The sequence below is a fragment of the Lissotriton vulgaris genome, chromosome 2_1, assembly GCF_964263255.1.
Source record: "Lissotriton vulgaris chromosome 2_1, aLisVul1.2, whole genome shotgun sequence".
In the NCBI taxonomy this organism is placed as follows: domain Eukaryota; kingdom Metazoa; phylum Chordata; class Amphibia; order Caudata; family Salamandridae; genus Lissotriton; species Lissotriton vulgaris.
In genome coordinates, this window is record NC_141687.1 from 421,959,780 (window position 1) to 421,986,789 (window position 27,010).

The following is a 27,010-nucleotide window of genomic DNA, read 5'->3' on the forward strand; positions in this document are numbered from 1 at the left end:
TCCCATGAGACATTGTACTGAATTTAGAACCTTTTATAAAGGTCCAGTTCTCTGCAGTACATGCATTCATCCCATGAGCTACAGTAAAGGGATTGACACCTTTGATCTGAAGATCTGCAGTTGCTCTTATGCATTCATATATTCTAAGGCTCTCAGGGCACACACTGATGTGTAATGCAGACAGCATCACTGCAATCCGTGATCACACTGCTGCACAGGGATAGGAAGAGCAGCCTCATTTAGGGTAATGTGGGCTACAAGGGAAAACAATCCTGAGGCAAGGTGGAGGGGCTACGGGTGATCCTTGGCAGTCTACAGCCTGATCTACACACTCACAACCGCTTCAGCCTGCAGCACGGCACCAGCCCTTATTTACACACAAAGAGCTGGCAGAAGTCGAATCCCAGGGTCATAACGAGAGCAGGCAGCAACACCGTCTGGGAGCTTTTAGCGAGCAGGCAAAATCGGATCTCAAAGAGCACAGGAAGGAGCCTTCCTCTGTGATCACAAAGAGAGCAGACAGCAACTTCATCCTGGGGCAGAGAGACAAAATGGACAGTAACTCAAGCCTGGGGTCACGGAGAGAGAAGGAAGCTGCTCTAGGCAGGGACCACAAACACTGCAACCTGTTGCATTGTTGCTCTGGGGCAGGCAGCACCCACTGCTGGGATCCATGCTGTTGGCCCTTTCTGCAGGGTCATCCCTAAACTTTTTGCCCTTCTCCTAGCCTTTTTGCTGACATGGTGTTAGTGGTTTTAGGCCTCTGGGCACTTTAGCACTGCTGTCCAGTGCAAAGTGTGTGTGCTCTCTGCGATAAATGTAGTAAGATTGGTCTACACCTGTTTTGCCTACTTAATTTACCTGTCAGTCCCTTGTAAAGTGGTATCTCATATAAGCAGGGCTGGTGAATTAAATGCTACTGGTGGGCTTGTAGCGCTGATTGCGCCACCCACCAAAGTAGCCCTTCAATCCTATCCCAGGCCTCTGCCATTGCACGCCCTGTGCACGTAGTGTTACTGCCGCTGTGACATGGCACCTAAACTGTGTGCCATGTCCGTGACCTCCTTTTTACTACATGGCATTCACTCCTAAGGTAGGCCCTAGCTAGCTCTATGGGCAGGGTGCATTGTAGGTAAAAGATAGGGCAAGTACCTTACGGGTGTGACATGTCTTGGTAGTGACAAAGAGCCATTTTTCTGGTTTCTCACTACTGTGGGGCTATCCTCCCATAGGAATGCATTGGAGATTCCCTGATAAGTGTATCAGTGGTGACTCCTGATATGAGAGGAGCAGTGTGGTTAAGTTTGGTATGTTTGAAATAGTAATAATTAATGCTACGCAATGGGGTGCGCAGATTTAGTATGACTTATTTAGAATTGCCACTTTTAGAAGTTGGCATTTCTGTGTGCCATGTGTCTGCCTGCCTGATGTGAATTGCATGTCTGGCTTTTGAGTGACAGGGGCTGGGAGGTGTGTGTGACTCCAGGAGGGGCAGGGTGAGTCAGGGCTAGGCCTAATGGGACATCTGCATTTGGAGTGGTGGGAGGAAAAGTCCCTGGTCCCTGAATACGATGGTGCCTGCCCTAGTGAATGCTGGCTCTTCCCCATGACAAGCCCCCACCTAACAGTAGGTAAGAGGAGCCTTGTAAACAGAGTGCTCCATAACAGGTTCTAACTGGTTTCTCCAAGTCCTGTGCCGGGACAGACAAAGCAAAACTAAGTATAAATGTAGGGGCTGTGACCCCATGTTTTTTGGTGTGCTGTTTCTGATCCTGCTGGGGCGTGCTGCTGCTGGAGCCCAGGAGGAACCACAATGAGGGCTTGCCTCCCTGGGCCCAGCATTGCCCCCTTAATCTTCAGGACTGTGCTGCATCTGTTCTTTTCATTTTTCTGTGGACTTCGGGATCCTAGTGCCTGGTTAGCTCTTTTATTTGAATTTTCCCCTAGAAAAGGAGCATGGGCTGTGCAGCACTGAGCTGCAGCCCTTTGAGAGGGAATCCCCATCGTAGGGATCCCCCGGTGATGCGGGAAATGGCGGGTGCTCACCCGCATTTTTCTCTTTTTCTAGCGGGTCCCCACCCCACTTATTTTGATATTATTTGCGGGTGCCCACCCTGTGTTTTTCTCTACTTCTTGTGGGTGCCTACCCCGCTTTGTGCTTATTTAAAATTGTGGGTGCCAACCCTGCATGATGGTGCCTTTTTTTGGGTGCCCACCCCGCATCTGAGCTTTGTTTTAAGGCGGGAACCTACCCAGCACTTTGCAGTGCTGAAAGAGGGGAAGAAGCCACAGCTCCAAGGGAGCGACCCAGAGGCCAGGTGGCCATGCCTGATTTGAGGTGGGGCTCCCCGTGAGAGAAGGGAGAGGCCCCGCCTCTTCCCTGAGGTTGTTGTGGGCACTTTCGTAATCCTTTGTTCAGAGCCCGAGGAAGGGGCTCCAACTGCTGGATCAGGCCGCCGAGGGTCTACAAAGGAAGAGTGGAGGACATGTTGCTTTCTGAGCCAAGAAGTGGTGGCCAGAAGTCAGGCAGCTGAGCCTGGTGGTGGGTGTGGCTAGCAGAAAGCCCGATCCGGAGCCTTGCGGCTCCTGGTGCAAACAGAAGAAAGACCGGAGTCCAGCTGAGGTGACTGAGGAGACAAGGGAGGCTCGAGGAGCAGATCCTGTGAGCAGTATTGCTGAGCTGACACAGGAAATTGCTTGGCAGGACACCGCAAGGAGCCCACAACAGAGCTCCGGTGAGTGGGGGGCTGCAGAAGGCACCAATGGGGCTCGCACTGATTGTCTCTTAGGGGGCTAAGGGATATTGGTGCCAAGAGATGGCACAAGGGGGAGCCCACTGAAACGGGGCTCCCGCAGCACTGAGAGTGCCAGCACTGTTCTGTTCAGCTGCCCCGCTTGACAGAGGGCAGCTGCTACGTTGGGAGCAATCTTGGTTCCACTGAGGCACATTGTCCGTGCCTGGAGCCGCGTTGGTGCTCCCTGGGGCCCCGCATTGCCTGTGCTTGTTTTGTTTCCTCAGCTGCGCCACCGTACGGGCAGCTGCAATGTGGGGCAATGTTTTATTTACAGAGTCCCAGAGTGGGGCTGACCAGGCAAAGTACTGCTAGTGCCATTTTTGTTTGGGGGCAGTTCTTTCTCAGTGAGGAAGGGGTGAGTTGCACCCCATTCCCCAGTGCAATTGTGCACTTGCAATTGACAGCCCTGACTTTGCTGCACATAGGGAATTGAAGCCCTGGAGAAGGCCAGATGGCCTGGGGTCATTGTGGGTGAGATGGGTAGAGCGTCAGGCTCCACAAACCTACACAATGTGTTTTATGCCCCTTGTGATTGTGATTGCAAAAAGTGATTTATGTGATGTGATTTATGCACCCTGATTTATGCCTCTAATGATGTTTATGGTTATGATGTTATTGCATACTGTGTGTATGCTGGTGAGGCCTAATGCATAATGTGTTTATGATGAGGTTAGGGCCTAATGTGGTTATGTCTAATATCATACTATTATAATTTAGGAGGGTGTCTAATGTTAATATGACAATGCTTAGGTCATTATGGTACCAGTAGTTACTGGTTGTGTTTTGCATTTACTTACCTGTTCTGATGGTTCTGGCCTTAGCCCGATTGGCCTGGTCCTGAATATTGCCTGGTACCAGTTGGCACAGTGTAAGTGTGTGATTATACTTCTAATGTTTTTATGATAATACAAAGGCTATTTTCTTATATAACCTTGTGTGGAGTTTGTTTTGTGGAGTGCCTAGTTTGTGGCTGCTATGTGAGTGTGTTGCGCAAATGCTTTGCGCATTGCCTCTGCGATAAACCTGACTGCTTGTGCCAAGCTACCAAGGGGGTGAGCAGGGGTTATCATAAGTGTGTAACTCCCTTGCCCTAACTAGAGCGGTGGTTTCTGCCTGACTTAGGCTCTAGCCCTAGCCAACCGGAAACCCATTTCTAACAGACGCATACAAAGGAGTCAGATCCCCTAACCTGGGGCACTCAGACAGCAGGCAGGAATGCCAGACTGGGATCACAAATAGTTGCCCACTGGACATGGCAGCAAACCCCGCCTTGGAGGGCACAGAGAAGAGGCAGCGACTCTACCTGGGGTCCCACAGGAGCAGGCAGGAGTGATGCCTTGGTTGACAAGCACAGAGTAGGCAGTAGTGTTAGTTAGCATTTAAAAAACCTTAGAAATTCACTGAAAAAGCCACAAGTTTCAGTGAAGTTATAGTTAGAAATTAGAATTTAAAGAACCTTAGAAATTCACTGAAAAAATCAGAGGTTTCAGGGACATTATAGATATAATGAGCATTTGAAAAAACCTTAAATATTTACTGAAAATAAAAACAGGTTACAAGAACGTTATAGTTAGACTGACATTTCACTTGTACAGCACCAGAGAAATTCAGCCGTTATAGTTAGCTAAGCTAACTGTAACTCATGCCCCCGCAATGCACTGCTGATGACATCACATATTACCTCACTCATGACATGGTCAGTGACATCACTGATGACATCTTAACTGACATCACTGAAGACATCACTAATGACATCATCCACATAATCTCCGATGCACATGCTCACACTCCGATATAACCTTTCAAACACTGACTCCAAATTTAAGACTACCATTCTCAAATTCATTGACACACCTATACCAGTACGTACCCATCCACCCACTGTTTTCATAGGTCTACATATACATCCAGTAACTCACCTGTACAGGCACTCATACAGCCAGTCACTCACCAATACAGCTGCTGATACATCCACTCATACACCCATAAGGCCGCTCATACACTTACAATTACCCATAGAGCTACTCACACAGATACTCACTCACCCAAACACTCAATCACACATCCACTTACCTATACAGAAACGCACACATACACTTACTATTCATAGAGATACTAACAAATACTTACTCTCCTATACAGTCACTGACACAAGCCCACACTCACCCATACATCCACTCTTACTCTCCCAATCACTCACTCACACATACAGTCACTTATATACTCTAATACACACATATACTGCCTTTCACTTATGAAGTTACTCACCCGTAAGCCACTAAGCCATCCATTCACTCACTGGCAAAGCCATATGCACACTCATTCACCCAAACAGTCCCTCACAGATGCACTCATGAACCCGTACACCCAGGGATTCACCCACTAATACATCCATACATGGAGTCACACACCCCCTCACCCACCGACACAGACACTAGACAACTAATCAATAACCCATATAGACACTCATGTTCCAACTCACCAACCCACGCATTCACTTACACACCAACTGACAGACTGATACACACATTCACACAGATTAGTCACTCACCCATACATTCACTAAGACACTTATACAGTCTGTCACACACCCACTAAACCATCCATACAGACACTTAGACACCCACTCATTCTTCAATACACCTTGGTGTATATACATATATATTATTCTTAAACTTTTTAGAACCACTCAGTCACTGGATGATGTTATCCGTCATGTAATCAATGATATCACGGGTGATGTCATGAGTGATGTCACTGACCATGTTATGAGCGATGTAATATTTAATGTCATCAGCAGTGCATTGCAGGCGCAAATTATAGTTATGTCAGCTAATATCTATGGTTTTGTATGAGTGAAATGTCAGCCTAATTATAATGTTCCTGTAACCTGTGTTTTTTTCTGTGAATATATATATTTTTTTAGGATGGTTTTAAGTATGTACATTATTACTTTTTAAACCATGAAGTGACTCACATTTTTATATACATATTTATAGAATTTTTTGTATTTATATGTATATTTATAGTGTTTTCTTTACAATTGCAATGTATTTATTTGTATTTTGCACATGTGTAACTGCACGACTGAAACGCACTTTAAAGACTTTGCTTATATAAAACCGCAGAACAGTCTATTTCAACAAGTATTTATGCAGGCATAGAAATTCTATCACATGTTTAAAATCACCAGTATATTTACTATTGTGTAAAGGATGCAGAAACCCCTGATGTTTACACTTTGACTTTACCTACTAGTATTTTGTTTATTTTTATTTGTCACATGGTGTATACACATTCAGTTAAAAATAAGGCATTGTGGGAAATATTTCTGATGTGAACAAGGGCAACTGCCCGAAACGCGTTGTCTGCCACGCTGCTGTACTTCTCTCAGGAATAAAATGTCTTTTGCCATCATTTGGGATTCGTTGGTCTCTTTTGTTTGATTGCCGAGGTACTGGTGATCTCAAGCCGACCTTTGCAGCTGATATATATATATGAGCAACCTCCGTCTCCTCGCGCACTCGTTCTCCCACGACTATGCCTGCGGACACAGACATGGACCAATTTTTCTTGGAAGCTGTTTAATCTTTATTCAGCTGTTGCCATAACGTTTCGACACAAAGCCTTGATCACATGACAGTGCAACAACATTCAGGGTGATTATTCAAAAGTGCATATATATATATATTTTTTATATATATATCCAACAACTTTCGTCGAAAAAGAGACCAGTGCCACTTAGTCACGACGGGCCACAGCGGGGTTCACCAACGCCTATAAATCCAACAACAGTCGTCCTCTGAGTAAAAGACAACATGCTGAGGCCCTATAGTGCTCCTTAGTGAGGTTTATTTGACACAATCCACCCGACATGTTTCGCAGCGTCCGCTGCTTGTTCACGAGTACAGGCGTGATATCACATCAATAAAGTTATACCAAAGCTAAACATCACGTGACATTCATTTCACCACAAGTGAAAAAAGACTTATACAAATCATTTGTGTCCTTTCTGTGGTCCAAAATAATTAATATGTTTCAAATGAATGAGCAAATAATAATATCAGCGCCCTCTGTACAACAGTTCATTTCAAGGGAATCGTAGCTTTGTGTAGGTACTGCCTTGTCAATTGCCGGACTCCATTTCCCATGATTCCTCCATGGAAAACAATGGAACCCGGTTACACCTTTCATTGCGAACATCTAGTAAATGCTCATATCGGTAAAAAGCCGATTATAACAAAACATCATGCCCATGTGGGCAGCCAGACTCTTGGAACATAATACCATTGACTATAAACAGCTACTATTTTAAATTAAAAACCCCCATGGGTATCGGTTCACATTGTATACTAAGTAAATGCATGCATTCATTTCATGTAAATATTCTTACTGAATGTGCACTCTAAGGCAAATAATCATTTAAACTAGTAGCCCGTCATGTGTACCGGCATTGTATATTGCCGGACTACAATTCCCATGATTCCCCAGCGGAAAACATGAGAAACTGGTTGAACAATTAAATGAGAACCTCCCGTTAACCTACTGTTCCTTAAATACCGGATTGTGATGGTCATTATGCCCAAGTGGGCCAACATTTGTTTATATACATGATTATATATATATATATATATATCGTGAGCAAGGGTCACAGACCCGAAACGCGTAGATTGATTGCCTTCAAATTGTCTAATTAAAAGGCCTTTGGGAGATTCAAGTGTTCGCGTGCTTTCTTCGAGGGAATATTGAAGAAACTTTTTACTCTCTCTATATATATATATATATATATATATATATATATATATATATATATATATATATATATATATATATATATATATATATAGGAATTCACAATCCTGAAGTGTCAGCAACCAAAACAGCTCGAACACAGACCAGGTACAGACCACAACAAGGTTTTTCAGGTGAATAAAGTGCTTTATTCCATCGATGGGAACGGCAACATGACGCGTTTCGTCCGGGGAACCCGGACTTGATCACATGACAGACCCAGAGATACATGTGGTGAAATACTGCCAGTACTCCATATGGCCCCTCCCATAGCATCAAAGACATAGAAAAAATACTATTTGTAATAAATACGGCTGGCAAGAATCATAAACTAATCAAAGTACACAACTAAATATAAGTATACAGATTAATAAGTTCAACATATCGCGATATAGGAACAAATTTTCCAAAATAAAGGGACAAGGTTAAAAAAAAACTAGATGAGTCCTTATTGATTTCCTATACAACGATAAAATTGATGAACAAAATGCAGATATAGGGCAAGTGCCCAAATTCATAGTCAGCCAGTTCGAAGATAACATAAAAATGATTACATAATATGTCTAGTTACAGGAGGACCATCGTACACAAACCAGTAAAAACGTTAAAAACCACATACTAGAAATGTGCAAAAATAGTGCAAAAATATAATCCATATAATGGACAAGAGCAAGATCATTTTTAACATTAGCTAATTATCTACAGCAAATCACAAGATTTTATTATAATAGTGATAAAGTGCAAAAGTGCATTAAAGTGCGAGTCACCGGCAAATATATACATATATAGCGAGGGAATTAGATAAGGGAAAGTGCAAAAATACTGTACTCTATAAGAAATAGATTAACAGGTAGTAGCAAATATTTCCAATAACTTGATCAGAGAAGGACCCAAATGCATCATAGTTGAAAAAATCTCATAATAACTGTACAGATGCATACGATTATCCACAGAAAAACCACAAAGATCATATATAATCAAACATAGGATCATCCTCAGCACAATATAAGAATAGCTAAAACCTTATAAATAGGTTAAAACCCTTTAAAATACTGTGCAAATAATGGAGTAAAATATTTACAGAAAATTATGAAGATCTTCCCCCATGTTTAGGCCATTAGGAATCTTACTATTGAGCCGAACTATATAATGGCTTTCCAACTGTCTCCTCCTCTTTTCAATAAGGGAACAGCATCAATACAAAGTATTGTAAATCATTGAGATTGTTATTGTGGACCAATTTAAAATGACGTGCCACAGGGTAGTTTGGGTCAGAGTTGACTATGGCACAGAGATGCTGTAAAATGCGGTTATATACTTGTAATTTTGTGCTGCCAACATATTGCAGCTCGCAAGTACATTTTAAAACATAAACCGCATGGTCAGTTTTACAAGTGTTGAGACTGTTGATCTTAATAACAGCGTCAGTCAACCCCTCAACAAATTCCATAGTGTTGACTCCAAATTTACAAGCCCTGCAAGAGCTACATTTCCGAAACCCAGTTCTATTGGAGAGCCAATTAGATTTAATATTGATCTCTGGACTGGTTCTTACTATTACTATAGGAAAAGCGTTTTTTGCTTTCTCCATTTCTTTGGCACCGGTTGACAAATCTTTGAGAAATTTTCAAAATTAGTGGCCTGCTCCAGTCAACTCCGGTCTTGAAAGTTTTGGGGTGAATCGACAAGCAGGGGATGAGAAAAAAAAGGGCGTCCCAAAATGTGTTTTCCCCATGTAGTTTTCCATAAGAAACTTTAGACACACATACAGCCCGAACTGCTGAACAGAATTACACCAAATTTGGCAAAAAGATAACCCTTGGTTCAGAAATAGCCCTTTTTTTAATAGTGTAAATCCATTTAGTAGTTCCTGAGAAATTTGAAAAAGAAAAAAAGTGTTGATATCTAGGGACGCGGTGCAGTCGCAACCCCTACCAAGCACAAGCTTCACTGTGATTGGCTGCTAGCAATCCAAAAAAGGAGAGGTTGGTAGCCATCTTGTGTCTCGGAACCGAGTCACAAGAAAACAGTGAAAAATATGTTTAAAAAACAAAATAAGTGGGCAGGGTAGAAACACCCTTATCCCCTAGGCCTGCTCAGGGGCTACCACAAGGATCCACAGGGCCAAAAAAAGCATGTTTTAAACAATTTCTCTAATCCTGCTGAATTTTTTTTTAATGAAGCGCAGGCTCCCACCCTTCATTTAATTGAGACCCCGGGTGGGCCAGGTCCTGGGGGCATTGTCATAAAATATTGGCAGGGCCTGTGGGGGCCCCTGCATCCCCAGGGATTGCCACCTCCCCAGGGCTATCCTTGTAATATGTGGGAGGGCACTGCTTTGGATTTTGGAAACGAAAGCAGGAAAACCTGCTCTCTCTTCTAAAATCCAAAGCATATTGCTTTTCCACATGGGGAGCTGCATATCAGAAGCTCCCCATGTGGAAAGCAATGCCGGCTCCAGCAGGAGGCGGGGAACCGGCGGGACCATGAGGGAATAAGGGTCCCCCAACAGTCCCCAAAGGATAGGGTCGGCCCCGGGGATGGGGTCCCTGTGGCCAGAAGTGGCCCTGGAGCAGGACCGCGCGGCCCCCCTCCCTTAAAAATAAATAAATACAAAAAGGATGACCAGGCCCCGGGGAATGGGGTTCTCAGGGCCAGAAGTGGATCCGGGAGGGGCGCCACACGGCGTCCAAAAAATAAATAATTAAAGGCCGGTCCCGGCGATGGGGTCCCCAGGGCAATAGAGGCCTCAGGAGGGGGGTCACCCAGCCCCCTACCGCTAGGGTCAAGTCAAGTCAAGTCAAGTCAATATTTATATAGCGCACTACATACCCATAGGGTCTCAAGGCGCTTGAGGAAGGGTGGGGAATTACTTGTCGAATATCCAAGTTTTAAGTTGTTTTCTGAATGCTAGGTGGTTCTGAGTAAGGCGAAGGTGAGTGGGAAGTGAGTTCCAGGTTTTAGCTGCCAGGTAGGAGAAGGATCTGCCTCCCATGGTGGTTTTGTTGATGCGAGGTACAGTGGCAAGGGCTTGGTTGGAGGATCGTAGCTGACGGGAGGGGGTGTAGAAGGACAGTCGTGTGTTGAGGCATTCGGGTCCAAGTTCGTAAAGTGCTTTGTGTGCGTGGGTTAGGAGGCGGAAAGTAATCCTCTTATTTATGGGGAGCCAGTGGAGGTTTTTCAGGTGACCAGAGATGTGTTCTTTACGCGGGATGTCTAGTATGAGCCTGGCTGAAGCGTTCTGGATGCGTTGGAGTTTTTTCTGGAGTTTTGCGGTGGTACCGGCGTATAGGGTGTTTCCGTAGTCCAGGCGGCTCATGACCAGTGCGTGGGTGACCGTTTTTCTAGTTTCGGTGGGGATCCAGCGAAATGTTTTTCTGAGCATGCGAAGAATGTTGAAGCAAGATGATGAGACGGCGTTGACTTGTCTGTTCATAGAGAGTGAGGAGTCCAGGATGACTCCCAGGTTCCGTGCGTGGTCCGTCGGGATGGGTGCTTTTCCAAGGGCCTCTGGCCACCAAGAGTCATCCCAGGCGGAGGGGGAGGTGCCTAAGATGAGGACTTCTGTTTTATCTGAGTTCAGTTTCAGACGGCTGTGCTTCATCCACTCAGCTACTTCTTTCATTCATTCGTGTAAGTTGGTTTTGGCGGTGTTAGGGTCTTTGGTGAGTGAGAGGATCAGTTGAGTGTCGTCAGCGTAGGAGATGATGTTGAGATTGTGTTGGCGAGCGATGGCCGCAAGGAGGCTCATGTACACATTGAAGAGGGTGGGGCTGAGTGACGATCCTTGTGGCACGCCGCAGATGACTTCAGAGGCCTCTGACTTGAATGGTGGGAGGCGGACTCTCTGTGTTCTTCCGGTGAGGAACGAGGTGATCCATTCCAGTGCTTTTCCATGGATTCCGACGTTTCTGAGGCGCTGTAGAAGGGTGCTATGACAGACTGTGTCGAAGACAGCGGAGAGGTCGAGGAGGATGAGGGCGACTGTGTCTCCATTGTCCAGTAGAGTTCGAATGTCGTCTGTTGCTGCGATAAGTGCGGTCTCCGTGCTGTGTTTGGCTCGGAAGCCGGACTGTGAGGGGTCGAGGGATTTGTTGGATTCGAGGAAGGTGGCTAGCTGATTGTTGACAGCTTTCTCAATGACTTTGGCCGGGAATGGAAGAAGCGAGATGGGGCGGTAGTTTTTGAGTTCGGTGGGGTCAGCTGTGGGTTTTTTCAGAAGGGCGCTGAGTTCTGCGTGTTTCCAGCTTTCCGGGAAGGAGGCGGAGTTGAGGGAGCAGTTGATGACATCTCGGAGATGTGGTGCTATGATGGAGTCTGCTTTGTTGAAGATGTGGTGAGGGCATGGGTCAGTTGGGGATCCTGAGTGGATGGAGTTCATCAGGCGGATGGTGTCCTCAGTGGAGATTGGGTTCCAGTCGTTAAGGGTGTTCAAGGGGGGTGAAGGTCCTGCAGAAGGTTAGGTGGGTTAGTCTCCGGGTCGATTGTCGAAGCTGTTGTGGATGTCTGCAATTTTGTTGTGGAAGAAGGAAGCTAGGGAGTCGCAGAGGGCTTGGGAGGGGGTGATGTCGTTGGAGTTGGCTGATGGGTTGGTAAATTCTTTGACGATGTTGAATAATTCCTTGCTGTTGTGGGCGTTGTTATCTAGTCGGTCTTTGAATGCGGCTTTCTTGGCAGACCGGATTAGTTGGTGGTGTATGCGGGTGGCGTTTTTGAAGGCGTCCCTGGTGCTGGTGTTTGGGTCTTTTTTCCAGGCCTTCTCGAGGGAGCGACAGAGTTTCTTCGATTTCTTAAGATCATCGTTGAACCAGGAGGCGTTTTTGCTGCCTAGTTTGTTTTGACGTTTTTTCAACGGTGCTAGGATGTCGGCGCTGTTGGAAAGCCATTGGGTGAGGTTAACGGCTGCTTGGTCGGGGTTTGAGGAGTGGGCGGGGGGGTTTAGAAGAAGCGATGAGGAGATCTGGTCGCTGGTGATTTTGTTCCAGTTTCTTCGCAGGGTGGGTTGAGGATGGTTGTGGATTGTGGTCTTATTGTAGGTAAAGTGAACGCAGCTGTGGTCCGTCCAATGAAGAACTGTGGTGTGACTGAATGAGACATGTTTGCTGGAGGTGAAGATGGGGTTGAGTGTGTGACCTGCAGTATCGAAGTAAGACGAATCTAAATTTACTACAAGAGCAAAATTTCTGTTGTGGGGCTCCATCTCATTTATGGGAGTAGAAACTCAAATTCTACTACTATTCAGTTAGGAATCTGTACTTCGGCATTGGCGGAATCTCCTTATGCGAAGCTCTCCTCATGCACATTTTCCTTCACCAGCTCTTCTTTCAGATTAGATTGTGCCTAGTATCCTGAGCTTTTTCCTGCAGTCAGTAGAAAGCCAATTGAGTAATATGATGGTTTCTTATTTCTTCATGACAAGGTTGAGTATGTCTGCCTGATTCAATACTTGCTGAAGTTTGTGCATTTGTTTTGGGACATACATGGATCATCCACCTTGGGATAGCATATTGTCTGTCAGAGAAAAGCATTGCAAGCAATGACCCTTTTCTTCTGGGATAAACTCAGCCTCAAGGAAACCAAAACAAGTGTTGGAAGGAGGTTGGTAGAACCATCCCTAACCCTCAGCTCCATGGACTTATCTATTGAGAACAGCGACTTCTTCTGTCACAAAGGTCAGCGGGGCATATTATCAAGATAGACGATAAAATTATCGCTGCTTTCGCGACAGAAACTGCCTCTAAAACAGCAATAATGGGCTTGATAATATGCTCTATGGAATTCCAATTGAAGCCCATGTTAGGAAGGACATCTAACCTGAGCTTCAATTGGAAAACCATAGAGCACATTATCAAGCCTATTATTGCTGTTTTTGCAGCACTTTTCTGCCGCTAAAGCGGCGATAATTTTATCGCCTGTCTTGATAATATGCCCCAAAATCTCTTGTACAATTCCCAGGTGGCTCAGATGATTGACCTTCTCTTTCACCTGACGTAAAACCTTTCTTTGACACCCTTTTCTCTGTGCCACTCTTTTGGGTGAACATGCTCATACAGCTTAAGTAGGATGAAGTCTTTGACACTTGGTTTGCAGCTGATCTCACTGAAAGGCTATAACTTTTCCAAAACAGTGTAGAGAAGTGCATCTTTACAAAAGTGATGTAACATCTCACAAGGATGAATAACTCCTCTGCCTCCTACTGGCACAGCACATTATTTTGCCTCATATGGCTTTGTGGACAGAGGGCTGAATGAAACTCCAACATATTTTTTAAGATGTTAGCATGTGAGGGCACTACATTTGGAATATGCCCAATTTATTTTTATACCTAAGTAGAATAAGTGATGTCACAATGACGATCAGTGGTAGGCCTGGCACATTGCTGGGGAAGAGGCTTGTGTCTGATCTACGCCTTGAAGAAGACAAGGTTTACCCTGGGATTGTTTTGTCGAGCCTTTAGATATAGTACATTCTAATTTCCTTTCAAATTTTAAAGAATTTTTTTATAGGGTTGCAGCAATTGCATAGTCAGCAACATTACAAAATACAGCTGAGTAACGTAAAGCCACAAGCAGAAGCCTTTTTGAACCGTCTATCCCGTGGTGCGTTTAGAACTGCACAAACCTACAATTTTCTTTCCTGTAAGCACATTTTTTTCCACACTAAGCTTAAATAAACAACAGCGTTAAACAAATGCAGAACATTCTCTCCTGGAATGTATGTTGGAACTGAATGGCCTATACATTCACGCCACTGTTCAGAAAAAATCTCCAACATATTGTTTGCTGACCCGGAAGTAGGGCTCCCGGGCGTTTAAAAGGGCTGCTGTGACTGCAGTCCCGTCAATGAGGACGCGCTACACTTCTGCAGCCAACATGGGAAAGGTGAGAGATGTTGTTTGGTAATGTATTAAAGAGGTATGAGGTGGATTGAAGACTACGCAGTCTTGATATATGACGCACCAACATTTAATGGCGCCGGCTGTGGGCTTCTGAGCAGAGATTTATGCATCAGTACTTATTCTTTTATAAATGAAGGGGCACATTTACCAAAAACTCATGCAGCGTAGCAAGTCACATAGTTGCGCTGTGTGACAGGGGAAAGGGCAGAAATGCTCCACATTTAGCATCATTTGGCGCTTTCCTGTCTTTTCCCAGAGCTGATGCACAATATACTCCATGGTCTAAGGGTGTCTGTGTTGTAAGCAGGATTGTTTTTGTGAGGGATGGGACACCTTCCTGCACAAACCAATCATCTGAGGCTTGTTCCTCTGTCTTTGTGTGCTGCTACATGCAGCACAAAAAGATAGAGGAAGTAATGAGGAGAATAAAGATATTTCTCCTCGTTACTCCTCCCCTGGGAAGGCGTTGCAACCTGACGCATTCCCAGGTCTACCAGTAGTGGTGAATCTGGGAATGCTTCAGAATCCATGGGTGGATGCGTGGGAAACCCCATGCTCCACCCATTCAACGCCTTCCCGCGTCAGAGTTACGCAGCACAGCAATATGCGCTGTGTTGCGTTACTATCAATTTATCAAGTCACTCAGGGCCACGCAAGGGGGCCTTGCATGGCTGGATAAATCAAACTTGAGGGTTGCGTTGCTTTTGCTCCCCATTGCATGGTGCAACGGTGGCACTGCCCGATGATAAATATGCCCCATAACATTGAAAGATACATATCTAAAGTTTCTGTTTATTCCCCTGTAGAATAACGTGGCTATTCCAACCAGGTGTAGGACTTCACTTGTGCCTTCCTCAATACTTTCTCCTTGTTTCTATAAGAAATTATGTTAGTAGCAGTTTATGTGAGTTTACAGAGCATATTGACAACTCGTGTTATTTTTTACACCAGATCACCTTCTACGAGGACAGGAACTTCCAGGGCCGCTCCCATGAGTGCAGCTCTGACTGCGCTGACCTGCAACCCTACTTCAGCCGCTGCAACTCCATCCGGGTTGAAAGTGGCAACTGGATGCTGTATGAGCAACCCAACTTTAGGGGGCACCAGTACTTTCTAAGAAGGGGGGAGTACCCAGAGTTCCACCACTGGATGGGTTTCAATGACTCCATTCGGTCTTGTCGCTTGACTCCACAAGTAAGTAGTCATTTTGTTTTGGTACATAACTTTTACATTGAAAATCAGCATTCTGCATCTTTGAGTAACTGGGTTTTGGGAGTATTTTGAGAAATGAACAATATTTTACAGAAGTGACAGGATACCACTTTGGGTTCAATGCTTACAAACTCGGTAGAAAACTATCTTTGCTCTCAAATGTATTTCAGTGATTCATTTTAATTATTGCCTAGTTCTCATCAGTAATTTGGTAATAAACCTGGGTCACTCATTGGGACACTTCTAGTGGAGAGCACTGCTTATTACATTCCCAGTGAGTGGCCTTACTGCGTCTCTGGAGTATTGGACACCAGGGAGGCCTAATCTGGAAACCAACTGTAGCTACCAGGTGTATATTGCAAAACAAATCTGGCGCTGTCAGGCAGCCTGGGAGAATACTGGCTAAGAAGCATTATGCAATGCCTCAAAAAATGTGTAATAACTCTAGGTAAAGCAAAGGATCCAGGAAAATTGATTTTCTGCAGTAGCAAATCATATATTTGCATATTGGATAATTATGTAGCACGACATTAGGGCTGCTTCATGGTTGAAACCAGTGATGATTCCTTAGCTCAGTCTTTGAAGCGGCCCTCCTCTCACAGCCTAGTGGGAATTTCTCTGTGTACCATATGGTCAGTCCCTGCCAGATGAAACTATGGGGGTAATTACCACATTTGCTTTCCCCAGCCAATGAGGAGATTCTGTGGATGTGAAAGATGAAACCTCGAAGGAGATATATGACAGCATCTTTGGGGCAATGTTCCTCAATAATCTCTTGAGTTTTTGTAGTATTCTCTATGTTGTGCCTCCCGGGCACCTGTAGGTAGAACCTTTGTTCCTCATGGTTCAAAGCATGTTCTCTACCCAGAATCTGCTGTTTCTGCCATCATTGATAGAAACTTAATATTCAATCGCCAATGCCCTCTTATGTCTCTCTCTCTTTTCCTTGAGCAAGTGCTCCACTTAAACCTCATCAATATACCCACCTGCTATCCCTTCCATGTGTTTCTCTACCAGGATACACTCCAGAATTCTCTCCTTCTAAATGCAAGGAGAAAATCCTTTAACCAACAAAAACCTTAGGCCGGCATCATTAACAATTACCTGTGTTGTCACTCCCTTGATTTCAAATACATTTTAAAAAGTAAAAACAAAAACAAAAACTCGAAAGCAGAAACTGCAAATTTAAGGAAATGAAAATAACTTTCAAACGAGCCTACAAAAGTAAAAATACAAACACCAAACAGCAAAGTACTAACACACAAATACACATTGTCTAAAACCAGCTGGAGCAATAAGGAGGGGCAACACAGTAATCCTTGGAACCATAGTAGAGCAGAAAATAATAGGAGAAATGGTTACTGAATGATTCTGTAACATTTGTAGAATCAATCCATTTAAAGAGAGGACATCCTCTCTTTCTCCTCTTGCAAGGCTCCTTAGTGCACGAGTCCCAGGGGATCTTTTTGACCCCCCTCATGAAAGTGATATAATTGTCAACAGTGTTTCCTGACTGCCGTTTCTGTTGTTTTGGTGATGCTGACCAAGTAGTTGATTAAGCAAGCCTCATATTTATTTTCCTGATGAAGACCCCACTTTAAGTTAAAATATGATATGGGTTGAAACGTTGACTTTTATATTTACTGGACTGCCTTCCAAGTCAATGTCGCTTTTGGAAATCATTTGAAATGATGTTGTTTGACCACTCAACAAATGCGCAGCCAATATTTTTTTCTGATTTGAGCTGCTGTTTCATTTCCACGAGTCAATATTCCACAACTCACACACACTGCGCCATTTTCTTTGTTTTTCTAACAGAGCAGGTTGTTATGTTTATAACTATTGCTCATTTCCTAAACGTTGCTATAAAACTATGTCTATGATTAAGTACTTCAATGGATCATGAGTTTTCTTGTCAATAATGTTGGGTGGATATTCATTGATTGATCCCAGCAGGTGTTACTTAAGCAATGAATAAGCAAGTCAGAGTGTACCCTGTTCTGGTTTTTCATTATGTATTACTGCCACCAAACCTCAGAACACCTATTAGCAGATTCAGAAATTCTTGCTTTCTCTCCAACGGCGAACAGTGGGCACTAATTCTTTTTCAGTTCGACATCCAAACTCCTATGGATCTGACAACCAAATAAATGTAACCGTTTGGATGCTTTCAAATAACAAACACAACTCCAAAAGAGATGTGGGAGTTGGAATACGATTATAGGTCACTTCCACTTCAAATAATCCAGGGATTCGCAGGTCATTGGAACTCGTTTGCTGACAGTTTCACTCAGTTTCACTATTTATATGGCCCCATCCTCAGAAGCGAGGTATAGCAAATAATAACTTTGCCTGAAAAGTCTGTTGAGACAATTTGAGACAAAGCTTGCACGTCATGGAATTATTTGGAAATGTATCAAATTGAAGCAAACATTTCTCGCTAAAACATTTTTGCAGGAGAAGTTTCCCCTAAGAAAGCTTTTGTGGGGACAATTTCATGAAAGTCAAGAATGAAGGGTTGGGGTTTCCTGCTGAAAACCAAATTTCAGAGTGTTCTTTCATGACTTTTTAATATTGATAATTTCATAATTTTTAAAAACCTTACAAAAAAATTTAATATAACCTAACATTGTCATACAAGGTGAAGTTTCATGATTTGCTCATCCCTGCGCTGAAGGTGGATTACTATGTTTTTTTTCAAGAAATGCTTTGCTGGCGAGTATTTGCTAGGAATGAACCCCATTGCTCAGTTGCTTTGATACTTAAGGGTTTCGACTTCTACTGTTCTGCTACAATTGGAGCAGCGAGGGACTCCAGTAACCATTTGTAAATTTGTAAGACACGTGTAAAGAACTTTGATATGATTCTCAACCAACTTTTAATTAACTTTTTTGAACTTTGGACACTCTGTTATCTTCTTCGAACAGCACTATGCAACATGAATCCCTCTTAAATATAATAAGTGTAGCAGGATCAGGTTATACTCGATTTAAATTACATGAAACTCCTTTCGGTGCTGCTTTAATTCCTCCTCCCTAAATGTTCTAGTACAAGTTTTTCAAAACGTGTAATAAACATAATTTTTATTTTTTTCCTTTCTTTCCTACTTGTTTCACAGCACCGTGGCTCCTACAACATAAGGATTTATGAACGAGAGAACTTTGGTGGCCACATGATGGAGTTCTCCGAAGACTGTCCCCATGTTCATGAAAAATTTAATTACCATGACATCCACTCCTGTAACGTGCAGGACGGGCACTGGATCTTCTATGAGGAGCCCAACTACAGAGGACGCCAGTACTACCTGAGGCCAGGAGAGTACAAGAGATACAGCGACTGGGGAGCCATGAGCCCCAGGGTTGGTTCTTTCAGAAGAATGAGGGAGACCTATTAAAGCCACGTTGTTGTAAATCAAAATATACTGCTTGAACATTAAGAAATAAAGTCTCAAGAACATGTATATTAAGTACATTGGTATTTTTTATGATTAAGCTTTGCAACTCGCAATATCATTGAGGATACCATGTTGGGAAATTCTAAGCCAAGAAATTATTCTTTTAGAGCATAAATCATGAGACCTTTAGTGACACATCAGGGTTGTTTTCAATATAACCCCTCCATGCACCACAAGCATACTTATGCAAATGTTAGTGGTCTGAGCAACTGGGCCCTCATTTCAGGGGATTTGCCATAGGGCAGCGCAGCAAGTCAGCTTGCTGCACTGCCCTGAGCCAAAGTGGAAGGGCAGGAATGCACCATATTTATGCAATAGAGTGCATTCTTTCCTTTTTCCCGACACTGATGCCGTTTTGGCAGCCTAGTGCCAGCGTAGGCAACCCTTGCAACATGGTGCAAGGGCGCTGTGTTGTCAGCAGAATTGTGTTTTGTGCGGGAAGGAGCACCTTCCAGAACAGAAACAGTCCTAAGAGGTATTCTCCTCTTTCTATGTGTGCTGCAAAATTCAGCACACATAGAAAGAGGAAAAAACAAGGAGAAATAAAGTTATTTCTCCTCGTTACACCTCACCTCAAGAGACATAAGGTTTAGGCACTTACCCAGGTTTGCATGGTCTTTTAAATCTGGGTGTGGAAAAAGGTAGGGCCGATGACCTTTTTCAGAGTTGCCCGGCGTTAACCGCCTCTATACCCACTCAAGTTACCAAACAAAGAGGCAGGCGCTGGAGACTGGAAGGCAGGAAACAGAAGTTTTATTCCGACGGAGCAGAACACATCAAATCAGACAACAGGGTATCTTCTCGAGGTGCTCTAACCGCATCTCTGGGGCCTGGCCTCTTATACACAGGTTTATGATCTTTATTGCATGTCGCACATTCTTGCAATGCTTTGAAGTATGAAAGGACATCCTCGGAATCCCCGCTTTAGGCCCGTTCCCACACACATTTACAGTTGAAGTCCCCACCCCGGTCACAACAGGTGATGGTTGTCGCGCAGCTGGACATTCCGCCGATTCACGGAATGTATGTGGTTGATCGGATCTCATGGGGTGGGGGCTTTGATCAACTCGTGGATCCTTTGATGGGAGAAGCTTCCTACTGTATAGGGGGCAATAAACAGTATCCGCAGGGCCAGGTGGCGGCCTGGGAACGAGTAAGACAAACGGGCACAGAGGAAAGGAGGTTTTATTAAAGGACCCGGGATCATGAAAGGAATGAAGGGAGGTGTCGCGCTGGGAACAGGATGGGGTTCCGAGGCAGAGTTGTGCCGAAGAGGGGTTTATGGCCCAAGGCATGTGAGAGCGGGGGTTGTCAGCGCGCGGGGGATGCCTGCGAGGTCAGGAGTGAGAGAGAAAGACACGCTGGCTGTCGGCGGTGGGCAGAGGGGCCATGGTATTTAAAATGGCTGCCGCTTACGCGCACGAATGGGCTCGAAAAGGGGGCCAAGATGGCGCCGATAATGTTGACACAGCAGTCTAGGTTTTAACATGGGGAGGTGTAAAAATCCACTGGTATTGCGTGGGAAAACCCACTGCAATGCCCATGGAACTCTTGAGCACAGAGTAAGGCAACATTGCCTTGCCTTACTCCATATCTATGAGGCTATTCAAAGTCACGCACGTGGCCTCATATATGTGATTGTTTGATTTTCATCGCCAGAGTGTCACAAAAAGTGATTGTCCGGTCACGCAAGGGGCTCGTAAATATGCCCCTGGTATTAAGTATGCATCTTAACAGATCGAACACGCTCTATAAAATAATTCTGCATTCCTATTCTAGGGCAATTTCAAGCATTTCTCCAAGATTTCACCAGCAGGGCCTGGCAAATTTGTTCTAAAAGTGGACAATAGGTTGTGAATAAGTGTTCAAATGCGGCTTCTCTTGGTGTTCCAAAAATCTTGACCGTTGTCATTGAACAAACATTTGTTAATCACTCACCAAAGCACAAAGTATTATTCACTTTTGCTTTTTAACTTTGAGAAACAGGTTATCATTGCACTGCTTGCCTATATTACTGCTCCACATACTATACATAGTTTGTGCATTCTGACCTTCCATTCTGGAATGGCCTTGTCAAGGTACTGTTTAAAGGAAGCATTGCAACACCACTGTTTTTTATGAATTGCTCTCAATTAGCAGTATAGGCTGCTAAGTTCCTGTTGCTAACCAGTGGTAAAATTAATGTGCCCCCCCCCCATTTCAACATGATGAAAACAAAATTGCATTGATTGGCATATTTAACTTACCTATATGTCACTAGTATGTCGTACATCAATGTACTCAAGACCTGTACATTAAATGTCACAAGTGGACTGCGGTACAAAAGGGGGTGGTAATGGACGGAGCATCTGAACCAATCAAACACTCACACCCAGTCAAAAGATCTGGGTTTAATCCATCACCATTCTTTAGCCCACTCTGCCACCCCAGTTCAGACATGGCTATATGCAAATCAGTCTGACCCTGTGCCTCATGGGAACAGTCCAGCCCGAACTGCTAAGCCATGCCTTCCCTGGACCGGAAACAAGTTCCGAGGACCGGTTTCTGGCATTCCAGCCGTCTTCAGCCCGGCTTGCTTGAATCCAGTGGCAAAGTGAGCAAGGGACTCACGTCTGAGCATACCCTGCTACACTTATGACGGCCAAAAGCAGTACAAAAGGGGGTGGTAATGGACGGAGCATCTGAACCAATCAAACACTTACACCCAGTCAAAAGATCTGGGTTTAATCCATCACCGTTCTTTAGCCCACTCTGCCACCCCAGTTCAGACATGGCTATATGCAAATCAGTCTGACCCTGTGCCTCATGGGAACAGTCCAGCCCGAACTGCCAAGCCATGCCTTCCCTGGACCGGAAACAAGCTTCCGAGGACCGGTTTCTGGCATTCCAGCCGTCTTCAGCCCGGCTTGCTTGAGTCCAGTGGCAAAGTGAGCAAGGGATTCACGTCTGAGCATACCCTGCCACACTTATGGCGGCCAAAAGCGGTACAAAAGGGGGTGGTAATGGACGGAGCATCTGAACCAATCAAACACTCAAACCCAGTCAAAAGATCTGGGATTAATCCATCACCGTTCTTTAGTCCACTCTGCCACCCCATTTCAGACATGGCTATATGCAAAGTGGACTGCAGCACTTAAACTATAATGACCATGTAAACATCACTGCACGCCTGCTACCAGGAGCCTGGTTAAGCAGGTTTAAACTGCAAATAAGCCCTTTTTACAGGCCTGAACCCCAGTTTTAAATATTACTACGTCACCACTAAGATGGTCTTACATGCCCATACGGCAAGGGGCAAGGTATTTAAAAGTACAACATGTAAAAGTTGAAAGCTAAACAAGTCCTTACTGTGAAATGTCCCTAAAGCTACTTTCACAGTGGTGGGGTTAGCTTTTCCATAGGAAAGCATTGGGAAACAATATTTATAAGAAAAGGGGTCGTTAGTTGAGATGGGTGAAGTGATAAACGCAGTCCCTGTCAGCATGAACCACATAAGTCAGTAAATAAAACTGTGCTTAACTATCTGCTAGCTTGGCACAAAAGCAATCAGGCTTAACTTCGAAGAAGTCTATAAAGCATTTATGCAGGACTCAAACAGTAATAAAGGAAAAACACAACTCAAGAAAAAACCCAAACCAATTGAAAACAATGGAGAACCAAAGTTAAGAATTGTTAAGGTGCAAATAGTGTAAAGAAGTAAAAAAGCCCCTTGCGGTTATCTGGTCATGCTGGACTAAGTCAAAGTCAGAATTTCAGGCTGAAATCAATGAATTACAGGTCAGATACAGGAACCATGTTCGTCCCGTTGGAAAGTCTACCGTCTACTTAGTCCAGTTGCACGTGAGGAGCCCGAGCCAGAGCTTCGTGTTGGTGGAAGTTGCGAGGAGCCTGTTATCGTAGTTAAGAACAGGTCGCTGTTGGAGCTTAGTATTGGCAGGGTACAGGGGCGGTTATTGCTGATGCAATGAGGAGGTTCATAGAAAAAAAATGGTTCTGTCGGGTTCTCATAGGTTACTTATCAGCGCACTGAGTGTTGCATACATGATATCCCAAAAATGAATAGTAGGATATGAGTATCACACACGTCTCAACACAGACGTACAGTTAAAAATAATGACAATAATGTAGTATGCTTTCAATCAACAAAATTGGACACTTGTAACACTGCTCGACCTTTGGTTCAGTGTAAATAAGGAAACCCTCAAAAATAATGTAGTATGTACATATCCATTGTACATTTTTATCAGAATTAAATCATTCGTATATGTTCACTTCTGTGGTAAATTAAGGCTTTTTACAATGGGTGAAATATAAAAAGTGATCATGTGACCAAAGTGCGTGGTGAAAAACAATGTGCAGTATATACAGGGTGGTTCAGGACTTATGTACAAGGGAAAGGAAAAATATTTAGGTGGCCAGACACGGAACCAATGACCCTGGTAGTTACTAGTGCTCCTTTTGGTCTGCAGAGGCTTGGTTGATCTGAGCCCTATATTGACATCGACGTTTCAACCCACGTTGTGCTCCCTTCGGTAGTCACTTAGGGTCTTCATCAGGACAGAGTGCGGGGGGATGAGTATGTAGTGCCAGTCTGTTGCAAACCAGATGGGGTTCTGGCTGCATGTGCCTCTTAGTGGCACCGGCGATAAAATCTGGAAGGGCCCGGGTGTATAATTGGCTTCAGTCGTTGAGAACGGATCTGGCAATCTGCGGAGGAGACATAGTCATCCGTCCTGCGTTATCACTGTGAGTGAATCCCTGATGAGGAGGTTGCCACTAGAGGTTTGTGTTGGCAGGTAATGCGGGCAGTCATTGTTGATGTGAATAGCAGGTCACTGTTGGCGCTTTGCGTTGCGTTAGTAACATGATCTGTTGTAAATGAATCGAAAGAGCTCAGAATCTCTGAATTTCACCTGGAGTATAGTTTTGAGGTGAGAGGGGTACACTCTGACACCATTCAAGGGTCCAGGACCTGACGAGGCACTTCTTGGAAATCTGGACTCACTCCAACAGAGATCAGCAGCAGGGTCCAGGCAGTTCCAGTTGGTGCTGGTCGGTTAGGCATTTGCAGGTAAGGCCTACGCAAGCCTGTAGCTCAAACAGGGGGTCAGCCAACTGACCCACAGAATCACTTCTGGGATCCTGGGTTCAAGGCAAGCAGGCCAAGTCCTCCTTCTTCAGGCAAGAGAGCAGACCTTCTTGTTCTCATGAGAGGTTCTGAGGTTGCAACTTTTAAACCCAGTGTTAGACTATGTGTAAGTAATGCACCCTTGGTGTAACCTCTCCTTTCCTGGGTTTATCTCCAATCTGTCTAGGGTAAGAAAGGGTAGGCAGGACTAGGTGAGAGCTGCATTGCCCAATGACACAGCAGGCAGCTACAGAAGTTCATTTGAAGTTCAGGAAGGGCTGAGTACAAACCCTCAAGCTGTCATGCTCAGGATTGATTTTGTGCAGAAAGGGACACATTCCTGTACAAAACAAATCCTGAGATGCTTTTCCTTCCTTCTAAGTGTGATGCAGAATGTAGCACTCATAGAAAGAGAAAAAAATGAGAAGAGATAAAGATATTTCTCCTCGTTATGCCTCACCTGGGGACCTGTAGCATTTTGACATATTCCAAGGTCTACCACTAATGGTGAATCTGGGAAAGGGCCAAACTCGATGGCTGGATGCGTGGGAACCCCACACTCTACCCATGGAATTCCTCCCTGGTGCAAAATAATGCAAGGCAATGACTTGTGCTGACTTGGTTTACTCTAGATTTATCAAGCAATGCATGGCCATGCAAGGTGACATTGAGTAGCTTGATAAATCTCACTTAGATTTTGTGTCATCCTTGCACCACCATGTGTGGTGCAAGGGCAATGTAAAACATTCTGTATAAACCAATTTTACCATATTCAGAAGAAAGAACACACACTCTTTACACTGGTGAGCAGGAGGGATTAAGCCAAAAAATAATGGATACAGCAAATATATAGGAATGAAGGCAAACATCTAGTAATAATCTGGAGGAACACCACACAAAAGATGGTCATATCCAAAAATATTAAATGTAATATTTGCTATTTACACTTAGGAAACAGAAACAGAGCTTAATATTTGGACTTTATATATATAAAAGCCCAAAACATTTGTAAAGTCAGATTGTAGTTGATATTTTAGGACAGGTACATTTAGGAAAGTTACCTTATGCCTCCCAAAAGCCTATACAAGCTCTGCAGATGAGTTGTGTTCTGGCTCCCAGAGCTGATTCAAAAGCCGGTTTTGAGTAGCCATGGAGGAGGGGTTAATAATTTCGAAAGACACACAGCTCATGGGCACACTAGCTTTGCACTGGGAAGAAAAGGTTCTGCTATGTTGGTTTTTGGGATGAGAGTGGCACAGTGGGACTGTATGCATTAGGGCACACAGAAACTGCTGCAAACATGGGTAGGGTCAACCCTGGACTTTTAATCCATTAGTTAGGGAGTTACTCCTACTCACAGGTTGGCACTGGGGTTGAATGATGGAACCACGCATGCATTACCTCACATGGCTTTATAATACCCTCATCACAGGCAATGCATCTTTACCACACATGCGTTTGCCATGAAAACTTTACCATGCATATGCCTTTACCACACTTGCCTTTACAACAAATAATTTTCATTGTAAAGGCATGCATGGTAAAGATATATTTGTGATAAGATGTTACAGGTATTTATAACCCATCTCTCTCTCTCTCTCTCACTCTCTCTCTCTCTCTCTCTCTCTCTCTCTCTCTCTCTCTCTCTCTCTCTCACACACTCGCTCTCTTTCTCTCTCTCTCTCTCTTTCTCTCTCTCTCTCTCTCTATATATTTCTTAAGAACGAGTGGATACTTGAAAAATGAACACGCTGTTTCTCCCCCAATTGATGCATAGCCAGTGAACAAGGGACAGGGTCGAGGAACGCGTGTGGCACGAATGGCAGAGGGTACGCAAAAAGGCCCTTCACCAGCTTGTCCATGTCAACCAATTAAGAGGCTAAAAGAAACGCTGTGTGGGTCTCCTCAAGCGACAAACAACTATCTTTTGGATATTAAGTGGCCCACTCTGGCCACGAGAAGAAACCCCCCCGCAATTGCAGGTCCGTGTGGGATGAACTAGAAATGCACAATGTGGGACGGCGTGTCGGGTTGGCTGACTGAAGCAAAGTGGCAAGAAGGTCAAGTACCGGAGCAACTCGTTATTGTTACGGAGGGAATTTTACAGCGCCTACTAAAGGATTGTACTTAACTGAACTGCATTTACCATCAAGCCCAGTGTAGACACGCCCAATAGGAGGCGGGCTTAAGAACGAGTGAATACTTGAAAAATGAACATGCTGTTTCTCCCCCATTTGATGCATAGCCAGTGAACAATGGACAGGGTCCCGGAACCCGTGTGGCACGAATGGCAGAGAGTACACGAAAAAGCCCTTCACCAGCTTGTCCATGTCAACCAATTAAGAGGCTAAAAGAAACGCTGTGTGGGTCTCCTCAAGCGACAAGCAACTATCTTTTGGATATTAAGTGGCCCGCTCTGGCCACAAGAAGAAACCCCCCCGCAATTGCAGGTCCATGTGCGATGAACTAGAAATGCACACAGGGGAACAGCGTGTCGGGTTGGCTGACTGAAGCAAAGTGGCAAGAAGGTCAAGTACCGGAGCAACTCGTTATTGTTACGGAGGGAATTTTACAGCACCTACTGAAGGATTGTACTTAACTGAACTGCATGTACCATCATGCCCAGTGTAGACACGCCCAATAGGAGGCGGTCTTAAGAACGAGTGAATACTTGAAAAATGAACACGCTGTTTCTCTCCCAATTGATGCATAGCCAGTGAACAAGGGACAGG

General features: G+C 44.4%; 1 protein-coding gene across 1 annotated transcript; it reads left to right on the top strand.

The window, feature by feature from the left end:
* The first annotated feature begins 14,389 nt into the window (after positions 1-14,389).
* LOC147730507 (gamma-crystallin-3-like) lies at positions 14,390-19,156 on the top strand. Its single transcript, XM_086958565.1, has 3 exons — positions 14,390-14,467; positions 15,436-15,678; positions 18,815-19,156. The coding sequence occupies exons 1-3, from the start codon at positions 14,429-14,431 to the stop codon at positions 19,088-19,090; spliced, it is 558 nt and encodes a 185-aa protein (XP_086814691.1). The 5' UTR covers positions 14,390-14,428; the 3' UTR covers positions 19,091-19,156.
* Positions 19,157-27,010: the final 7,854 nt, after the last annotated feature.